At 42.8% G+C, this 10,753-nt stretch overlaps 1 protein-coding gene across 12 annotated transcripts in view; it reads right to left on the bottom strand.

Annotated features, from left to right (window-relative positions):
- Gripap1 (GRIP1 associated protein 1) overlaps nt 1–5,928 on the bottom strand; it is a 30,001-nt gene extending 24,073 nt beyond the window's left edge. For 5 of the 12 annotated variants that reach the window (XM_031389144.1, XM_031390002.1, XM_031389409.1 and 2 more), the window contains exons 1-5: nt 5,852–5,928; nt 3,602–3,668; nt 3,401–3,510; nt 1,454–1,480; nt 649–756 (exon numbers count right to left, since the gene is read on the bottom strand). In XM_031389144.1, coding sequence (XP_031245004.1) covers nt 649–756; nt 1,454–1,480; nt 3,401–3,510; nt 3,602–3,668; nt 5,852–5,893 — 354 coding nt within the window. In that variant the 5' untranslated portion in view covers nt 5,894–5,928. The remainder of the gene's footprint in view (nt 1–648; nt 757–1,453; nt 1,481–3,400; nt 3,511–3,601; nt 3,669–5,851) is intronic. The other 7 variants (XM_031389321.1, XM_031389759.1, XM_031389581.1 and 4 more) reach the window with 5 other exon arrangements.
- Between the last annotated feature and the right edge of the window lie 4,825 nt (nt 5,929–10,753).

Genomic DNA, 10,753 nt, shown 5'->3' with positions numbered 1-10,753 from the left:
GAGTGAGTTCCAGGACAGCCAGGGCTACACAGAGAAACCCTGTCTCGAAAAAACAACAAACAAACAAAAAAACACTGAAAACTCACAAACTGATCAACCATGCATACAGAAGACTACTAGGAGAATAAAACACAGGATTTCCAACTGCCCAGAAGGGTTAGAAATAGCCAGGATATTAGAATCAGTAAGGAGATGGAGTTAGCCAATCCAGGATTAGTTACCTGGAAGAAGTGGAACCCCAGATTCATGGCAAATGAAGGTAAGAAAAAGAAAACGGAAGCAGTTCAAACACTTTTCCATCCATATTAAGCAATAAGAACTTTACTTAAAGCCCTGAATATGCTAGGGCTCCATAGTACCAGCCCAAAACTATACAAATGGAGACTTGAACTAAATAAAAGGAGTGACTTAGGAACCAAATAAACTCAGGGCTCAAAGGATCTAATTCCATGAACGGGTTTGGCCCCACCTGTCAATTTACTGTCCCCAGCAACAGTCTAAGGCCTGATTCAGCACCACGGACAGTGTTCAGCGGCAGACCTTGTCCACCCTCTACTGCTGAGCTTTCAGCCTAAGGTAGCTTCTGCCCACACTTACACAGATGCACCATTCCCATTTTCCCCCCTCAGCTATCCCGGGCACCAGCACCTTGCTGAACTCGGCCATAAGTGTACTGTTCTGCAAACGGAAGTCCTCCTCCTGGCTGTGCAGCTTTGCCTGCAGCATCTCATTTTCACTCAGCAGTACCTCCACTTCCTGCAGTGGCAGACACGGGCCAGGACTCCAACAGGGGTAGAAAGGATGGGAAGGTAGGTAAAGAAAGAGAGAGAAGGAAATAATGGCATTGGGTAGGAAGCATATAGGTAGAAAGAATGGGGTGATATATAGGAACAGAGACATAGGGAAGAAGAGACATGAGGAAGTAGGGAGAAAGAACAAGAAGGGAGATATAGACAAGGGGATCAGGGAAAAGAGAAATAATGATGGAGAGATAAGGAAAAGGGAGAAGATGCAAGATGGGAGGTTGATCAGGAAAGAGAAGAGGCAAGAAGACAGGAACAGAGAGGTATCAACAGGGGAAGAATACAGCAGAAAGCAAAGAAAGAAGAGAGATAGAGGAGTGGGAGAAAGAAATAAGAAGTTAGACAGAGGGGAAAAACAAGGAAAGAGACAGAAACAGGTGGGAGAGAGAGACAAAGGGAAGTTGGCGAGAAGAAGCAGAGAGAAAAACCGAAAGGCAGCCAGATTCAGTGAGGATAAAGGAAAAGATGCAAAGAAGCAAAGAGTACAAGACAAACACAGGGAAACAAAGAGAGACAGAGAAATACACAGCAGTGAGGAAGTTGCAGATACATGGGTGTACATAGATAAAGGCCAGTACAATGCCACCAAACAGAAATATCCCCACTGTGACAGTCTTGCACACATATTCACCCACCAAAGACCCCCTTACCTGAGCTTTCTTGCTCTTGCTTAGTGCCTAAAAGGAAGGGTGGAAGAGAGCTAAAGTGAACAGCAATGGACCCCCCTGTGGGATATGGAGACTACTGCTGCAGGCGTTAAGTGAGGGCAATGGGGGTTGTGGGATGGAAATATGTTTAAACACAGAACTCGCATAACAACTGAAAGCCCACAGAAATAACAGAAGAAATGAGGGAAATACGGTTGGAGATGCTGCTGCCTTCGTGCCACGGCACTCAAAGTCTCCCTTTTCTTCTATCCTCTTGGGGGCTTGAGGAGAGGGCAGAACTGTGTCTTGGAATGTAACCCTTTATAGACTGGATCTCCAAGCTAGTAAATTGTGGCTTCATCACTCCATCTGTTCAAGCACATCAATGTGCTTCCCTCTCATGCAACACAGCAACTTCTACCCTTCTGCTTGGCAGCCAAGGATCGTGTCAGACTTTGCAAAGAAATCAATGTCCTATCAAAAATTCCCATTTCCTGACTGCTGGATTTTCCTGAATTCTACATTCATTCATCCAAACAAGTGGTTTTTTTAAAAAAAATCTATTTATTCATTATTATTGTGTGTGTCTATGCACATGAGTACACATGTCACAGCTTACACATGGAGATCAGAGGACAATTTCATGGAGTCAGTTCACCTTCCACCTTTTTTTTTTAATTGTTCTTTTTGTGTGTATGGGTGCAATGCAGTACTCTTGGAAACTAGAAGAGAGCATCGTATCCCCTGGAACTAGAGTTACAGCCTGTTTGTGAGCAGCCATGTGGATGCTGAGGATGGACCTCTGGAAGAGCAGCTAGTACTCTTAACCACTGAGCTCCAGCACCCCCTCATCCAACGAGTATTTACTCAGCATGCACTCTATGCAACATTGTACTACAATATGAACACAGAGCAATGAAGAAGAATAAAAATAAGGATCTAGCCTCTCTTTAGAAGCCATGCTAGGCTCTATCTTGAAAGAATCTGAAAGGTGGGTTTGGTCTCATGTCACCAACAGGACCAGGACAAGTAGATGGGGTAGGAGCAAAAAGAAGCGAGGTAAGTGGAAGACAGAGGCAGACTCAAAGCAGATAGACCTGACTACTTCAAAGTTAATGAATGAAGCCACGTGTGGTATATATGCCTATAGATCCAGGTACTCAAGAGGTTGAGGAAGGAGGCCAACTTGAGGCCAGGAATTGGGGACCAGCTTGAGAAACACAGCTAGATGCCCATTTCAAGACAAAGTTAATGAATGAGGGCTAGAGATGGAGCACAGGAGTAAAGGCAGCTTAGAGCTAGGTCTGGTGGCTTACTCCTGTAATCCCAGAACTTGGGAGTTGGAGACAGAAGGATGAGGAATAGAGGATCAGGAATTCAAGGCCATCTTCAGCTACATATAAGCACAAGGCCAGCCTAGGCTTCAAGAGATTCTGTCTTGTAAACAACAAAAAGATCACTTTTTAGCCTTTTGGCTAAGATAAAATATGGAGAGCTTGCCTAGCATGCATGAGATCCTAGGCTTGATCTGTAGCACCACACACACACACACACAAAAAAAAAACCAACAAAAAAAACGGTAAATGAAAACAAATAAGCAATTGATATTAGAATAAATTAAAATAAATCAATAAATTAAGCAAAGCCAGGCAAATTAGCACACATCTATAATCCCAGCACTTGGGAAGCTGAGGCAGGACAATCAAGAGTTCAAGGCCAGTCTGGGCTACAAGCAAGATCCTGTCTCAAAAGAAACACACATAAAAATTCAGCAAGATTAGGTTAAAATTAGCCAACTGAAGAGACTTCTGTGAAATAAAAACTTCAAATGACTATAAGAAAGCAGCATGTGACATTAGGTCTGTTTCAGTGTAGGTGTTCACTGGGAATGAGTCAGATGGATAGGGGCGAAGCAAGTGGTGGGTGGATGGGGTAGGCAGAGGGAGGTACCTTTTGAGCTTTACTGAACTCCTTATCCAAGTAGGCGACCTTCTGTCGAAGACTGGAAAGTTCTGGTGCAGGGAAAGCAGGGAATCTCAGCCTCAGGTGGTAACAAGGAACTGAAGGGTCATCTTATCAGGCCTCTAAAGGAAAACCTTTGCCTCTATTCCCCCCAAAACCACCCCATCTAATGAGACTCTCTTGGCTCACCAACACCATTCTTCCGAAGTTCATCTGAAAGCTGGTAGTTATTTGTCCGGAGCTCCAGGAGCTGAGTCTTTGGAAGGAGCCAAGAAACAAAAATATTTATCAGGAAAGCATTCCTACCCACACATGAGGCAACCAAGCTCCTAAGCCCTAAAGACTGGACTGGCATCCCCTAAGCACTTCCTTAGTTGTTCCTTAAGATCTTTGGATACTGTACTCTTAAATGGGCAGCCATGCCCTGAGCCCCAGCTCCACCTTGTCCAGCTCCATTTATAACCAGAGCCAGCCTCTCCCCTCCATTTCCCTACTAATTCATTCCACACCTGGACCACTGAAGGGTATTGGCATACTGAAGAGTGTTGGAATAGTTAGGCTTCTTTTCATATGTGTTCCTGAGACTATACATGCAGATAAAATCTTGGCTGACCTCCTTACACCCTGAACACTGTCCTGCCTAGACCCAGGAGGCCCCTTTGGCAGGAGGGCCTTCTAAATTCTTTCCCAAGGAGAATCTGGTCTTTCTCCTTCCCAACTTTCATGAGTCAGGGGATGTTGCTCAAGGTCCTATGGAACTGCCAAGGTTTTCAAAACAAGTCAGAGTCCCCTTAAGTATAGAATTAAGAGGAAGTACAGCAAGGGCCACTTCACACAGTACATGTACATCTACCAGTCTTAGAGAGCCCTGAATCTGATTCTTCCCAGAACCCTCCACTGTCCCCTACCCCTGTTTTTATATCCCTCTCAACGCATCAACTCCACCTCTCTCAGCACACTGGTTTGCTCCAGATCAGAAGGCTTAGCTACTATAGGATCTTTCTTGTTCTGTTCTCCTCAGGACCCAAATATCATCTCTCCTAATCGTAGGCCAACTGGAATACCTTTCTACCCTTGAAGTCCCTCTCCAAAAGAGCCCAATAGTTTTTCCTTACACATGACCCAAAATAAGATAAACCTTCCTTGCCCAAGTATCTATCTATCCACTTTTTTACAAGATGTTTTCAGGCGGGCTGGTGAGATGGCTCAGTGGGTAAGAGCACTGACTGCTCTTCCAAAGGTCCTGAGTTCAAATCCCAGCAACCACATGGTGGCTCACAACCATCCAAAATGAGATCTGACGCCCTCTTCTGGAGTGTCTGAAGACAGCTACAGTGTACTTGTATATAATAATAAATAAATCTTTCAAAAAAAAAAAAAGATGTCTTCAGTAATGATCCAATAGGGGTGACATTATGTCTGCCCTTCAGGATCTCTCAAATACCCTTAGGTGGGCCAGTTGAACTAGTCTTATTCAGAATCTTCTGCAATTTCCAGTGGTCCTCCCCATTTATGATCCAATAAGCTCACTCTTACATCTTCAGTGTCCCTCAAGCAGGCCAACCGAATACTTCTGCTCCCTCAAGCGTTCTGCCCCCAACCTACAGGACTCTAAGGTTTCCCCATTTCAGTCTTTCCCATTAAGGCTCTCTCACTAAGTGTCCATTCATTGTGCAGTGCTATCATTCCCTCTCAGGATGCCTGGAAAAGGATCAACAGGTCTGAGGACCAGGTCAGACTACTCCCCAAACCCAGTGATGTCCCCTTCCCTGAACTCCCAAAGTATCATTTTTTAATTATCCTCTGGTCCTTCCTTTAATCTGGATTAATGGTATTACCCACTCAGAATGCTCATTACCCCGGGTCTAAAGGAAGCACCCCTCAATTATACCCCTCCTTCCCTCTTAGGATCTTCTATCATCAATGGCACAGCAACTCTAGGGACTAGATCCATGGTCTTTCCCTACTTCCCTGGCCTAGTGGTATTGGTATCTCCCACAAACTTCCCACCTCCCACCAGTTCATGGTCTTGTCCTGTCAAATCACCAACCAGCGCCTCCCCCCATGACGCAAATGGCCAGATGCCTGCTTCTTTTCTCTCCCGACAAAATCATTTCTCCTCAGAATCTCCATCCTTTAAAGTCTAACATCATCACCATTTAATGGTATGCCCTATACACAGACCCAAAGGTCTCACCCCAATTCCGGACTGAGAAAGATATCGCCTAAAGACGTTCTACACTCCCCACAAGAATCCAACCTTCAGAGCCCACGTAGAATCTTCGAAATCAATTAAGATCGTCTCAGTTTCCCTTCTCCGGGCCACCCCCTTATATTTAAGTCCCATCCCAACCAAATCTTCAGAGCCGATGGCACGTCTTCTTCCTACCCCGCCCCCTAGTCTACTAGACTGGTGGTCTTCCCCACATCAAGCGGCACCTGCATCCGTTGAAACTCCTCTTCAGACAGAGCTTGCGCCATGTTCCTCCCCCCATCCCCCGCAAGCTTTGTGCGCAGCCGCAGCTTGGGCGGCCTGTCAGTGCTAAGGTCGGAGCGAACCACTGACCAGCAATGGAGGGGAAGAAACCTAATTCAAATGTTCAGCATTGTAGAGACCGAAAGAAGAGAATGATGCTTAAAGGTCAGACAAAGTTTACCTTTATTTTTACAAAATTGTAAATCGTGTGTTATGACTTTTGAGCATTTATAGGTTACTCATTGCTCTGCGACATTATGGTATCCCTTTATCATGGGTGGACTCGTCGAGGGGGGAAGTAATCCTCCGACAGAAAATTACCCTTCCGCGACGCCCCTTTAAAGAGAAAGTGACTTAAAAACCAAGGAAATGAAAGCGGAAGTTTCCTCCGGTCTTGTTCCGGCCCTTCTATGGGTGACCCCAAAGGGGAATCCCGCTTCTCGTAAAGTCCTTGACCACCCACCCCTCATTTTAAAAAAAAAGATCTGGCAGTGATTTTTATTAACACAGTGCTTTATATCATGTTAGGGAAAAGATGTGGTCATTGAGAAAGCTAAAAATTCATGAGAACAGTAGCGAATAAAACAAAAAGAGAAAACTCCATTAAAAATAAAAACAAAACTAGCTCCATGGACAAGAGTTTGGTAGCACACTCAAGGTTCTGGATGTGATCCCCAACACCGAAACAAAGATATCAGAAACAAGTATTTAAATGCGTCCTAACCATCTCGGATCTGAAAGAAAATGTTGCTCAGTGTATTCTCATAGAAATGAAATTATTTCCCTGCTATAGGAAATATATTCAAGTAGGGCCCTTGTAATTTGAAAGATTTTAGTGATATATGCTGTCTCTCAACATAAATGCAGTCATTTAAAGGATACTATGCTATGACTTTTCGGACACCTGTGTGTCGTCACAATCCAGGAAGAACACGTCCGTCGCTCTTTAAAGGTTCTTTCATTCCACTTCTCCTCCTACAGCCAGAGCAACATTGTTTACTTTTTGGTGCTGTAGTACATTTGTCTATTGTAGAACTTCATGCCGGTAGAATGTGATACAATGTATTCCTTTTGTATTTCCTTTTCTTTTCCACTTTTGGCTCTTGCAAGTCATCCAAGCTGTGTTATCAGATTTCTTTTCTTTTATTAGTGAATAGAATTTCCTATTATGCATATGCCACAAGTCACTTATTCATTCTTTTAGTGTGGCTTAACTAATGTTTTTGTTAAGAATGAAAATGATCATATTTTCACATGTTTAAGGACTGTTTTAATGTCATGTCATGTGGCATGTGTGTGTGTGTGTGTGTGTGTGTGTGTGTGTGTGTGTGTGTCTGTGTTTCTGGGGATCAACCCAAGACTCTTGCATGATAGGTAAGTGTTCTATTTCTGAGCTGTATCATCAGCGATTAATATCCTATTTTGAAGGAAAGTTGGAGTTTATTAAGAAACAGTTTTTATTGGCGTGTGGTGGGACCCACCTTTAGTGGTCCAGCCAGAGCTTTGTGAGAGAGAGAGAGAGAGAGAGAGAGAGAGAGAGAGAGAAAAGAAGAAAGAGAGAGAGAAAGAAAGAATGTGTGTTTAAATATAGCTCTAGCCGGGCAGTGGTGGCGCATGCCTTTAATCCCAACACTTGGGAGGCAGAAGCAGGTGGATTTCTGAGTTCGAGGCCAGCTTGGTCTACAGAATGAGTTCCAGGACAGCCAGGGCTACACAGGGAAACCCTGTCTCAAACAAAGAAACAAACAAAGCATAGATCTAAGTACAAACACATAAACAGAGAGAGACAGAGAGACAGAGGAGATGGCTAGGAAAGGGACAGTACTCATCTACGACATGGGTATGGGCTTCTCAAGGAAGTTAGTGGGTAGTGGGAGGTTCCTGTTGTCATTGTTTGCTTGGTTTTAGTAGTGATAGAAATCAAACCCTTGGATGTGTGCATGCCAAATAGGCACTCTGCCACTGAGCTACACACTCAGAAGTATATACACACACCATCCCATGCTACACACCATCCCATGCTACAAAGTGTGATCCTGTCTCAAAACAAACAAATTAAAATAAATAATACATGGCTTTCTTTACATTGTCCATTCTCTGTATTGGCTTTTGGTCTCCCACTTCAAGTTTCAAGAGTTTCTTCTATATTCAAGGTGTTGAAGCTTTACTGCCATATGGTTTATATTTTTTCTCTCAGCTCGTGTATTAGTCAGAGTTCTCTAGAGTAACAATTTATAGAATGAATTCCCTCTCTCTCCTCTCTCTCTCCCTCTCCATATATAAATGTATAATATATAATATGTTATTATATATTATATATTATTATATTATATTATATATTTTGTTATATATCTATATTAAATATTATATATATCATTTATTGGAATGACTCCGGCTCAGCCAACAATGGCTGGCTGTGAACAGAAAGTTTAAGAATCCAGTAGTTGCTCAGTCCACAAAGAAGTGGGTTCCTAATGCCAGGGAAGGAACAAACTTGCTAGGGAAGGTGAGAGCAAGCAGGCAGAGAGCTAGCTAGCCTTCTTTTTCCACGTCCTTCCTGTGGGTGTGGCCCAAATTAGAAGTAGATCTGCCCACCTCAAAAGATCTAGATTAAAAGTGAGTTTTTGCATTGCAAATGATTTAATTAAAAAAAAAATCACTCGCCAGGCAGTGGTGGCGCACGCCTTTAATCCCAGCACTTGGGAGGAAGAAGCAGGTGTATTTCTGAGTTCGAGGCCAGCCTGGTCTACAGAGTGAGTTCCAAGACAGCCAAGGCTATACTGAGAAACCCTGTCTCGAAAAAACAAAAACAAACAAATAAAAAAAAAATCACTCAAGTGTGCCCAGTTATTTGGGTTTTAGTTAATTCCAGATGTAGTCAAGTTGAGAATCAAGAACAGCCAGCACAGCTTGCCATTCATCTTTCATCCACATTTATCATAGTAGCTACACACACACACACACACACACACACACACACACACACACACAAAATGGGATATATATCATGTATGTCAGCACATGTATATACATATATGTAATTATGTCTGTATGTGTCTTATGTACTTCAAACATGAATTAATAGTGATATTCTAGTATCACATACTTGATTTATTATAGACTTCCCTCCTGGCTTATTTTTTTATTCCAACAGTGAGAACCTACCTCCAACTTTCACCATCCATTTATTTAACTGTTCACTGATACTATACATATATAGCAATAAAACTCTTAGGGCTGGAGAGGTGGTTCACTGGGTAAGGCAGTGGCTACTTTTCCAGAAGACCTGGGTTCATTTCTCAGCACCCACATGGAAGCTCATACCTACCTGTAACTCCAGCTCCAGGGGATCCAGTGCCTTCTTCCGGCCTCTCTGCACATCTGCACATATACCCAATCCACACACACAATTAAAAAATAAATAGGGCTGGAGAGATGGCTCAGCAGTTAAGAGGATTGACTGTTCTTCCAGAGGTCCTGAGTTCAAATCCCAGCAACCACATGGTGGCTCACAACCATCAGTAATGAGATCTGATGCCCTCTCTTCTAGGGTGTCTGAAGACAGCTACAGTGTACTTACATATAATAAATAAATCTTTTAAAAAAAACAAAAAATAAATAATAAAAACAAACAAGCTGTTGAAGCACCTCTGTGTCCTTGGGAAATAGTGGCATTAAACAGTTAAGTGCTTTTGTACAGTTGCTTTTAGCTTTGATCTTGAAGTTTCCACATCAGTTTCTTCTTTTGTTGTTGTTTCGTTTGTATGCTTTTTCCAAGCCCTGTCTGTCCTGGAACTCCTTACATAAATGAGGCTGGACTAAAACTTACAGAGAGAGTAAGAAAAAAAAAAAAACTCACAGAGAATGTACTGCTTCTGAATTCCAAGTGCTGGAATCAAAGGCATGCTCCATCATACCCAGCTTCCCACATCATTTTCTAAATGGCTTGAACCAGCTCATCTTTCCACTTCACCACCCCACTTAGTGAGGTTTTTATTATACATTTTGTAGTAGTTATATTAGACTCACTTCGAATCCAGGTCTTTAGGGTCAGAAGATAAACCTTTAATCCAAATCTTTTGAGGTGAGAAGATCCACCTCTAATCCGCGCTGTGCCTTCTGCTGGCAGCCTATATAAAAGGACATGGAAAAAGGAAGCTTTTCTTCTTTGCCTGCCGCTCTAGCCCTTGCTAGCAAGTCCATTTCTTCACTGGCATCAGAGCCTACTTTGCCAGGAGCCTGCCCAGCTGGAAAGGGTTGAAATGGAACACAGAAATGGATGTAGGTCAAAAGATTGATGATCTCTGGCCTTTTAATTCTCTAACTGTTCTGTGCTTCATTAAGCACTGGAAAACTTAACTCTTATTCACATTATAAACTTAATATGTAATTCTTTGGCAATTAACATATGCTGTATAGCAGCGGGGAATTCAGAAGATTTATGGCTAGTGTTCCTTTTTCTGGCCAGGCAGCCAGAAGCCTTTTGCTGGCCAGGGAGCTCATTAACTCTTTTTGAACCAGAGAGAAAAAGGAAAGGAAAGATGTCACTCACACAGACACATACACACTGGGTGAAGCAGAAAATGGCAGCTTTATTACTTTTAGCCCTTTATATCCTAAGTACAAAAAGTTCTCTATGTAAGAATGAATTGTCTCATAGACAAAAGGGGAGTAACAGAAGGATTTCATTTCCAAGGTTGAATCATTGTTTCATTCTGAAAACCCATAAATTCAAAGCAACAGTTTTTACATGACCTTGTCTTATCACAGTGCACATCTGTGGTTTCATCCTTGGACTAAATACTTTTCTTTGAACACAAATTTGTCCCAAGCCTATTTCTCTCTCTCTCTCTCTCTCTCTCTCT

The sequence above is a fragment of the Mastomys coucha genome, chromosome X (genome assembly GCF_008632895.1).
Source record: "Mastomys coucha isolate ucsf_1 chromosome X, UCSF_Mcou_1, whole genome shotgun sequence".
Classification (NCBI taxonomy): Eukaryota; Metazoa; Chordata; class Mammalia; order Rodentia; family Muridae; genus Mastomys; species Mastomys coucha.
The sequence above is the reverse complement of the archived record's forward strand: the minus strand, read 5'-3'. Positions and strand labels throughout refer to the sequence as shown.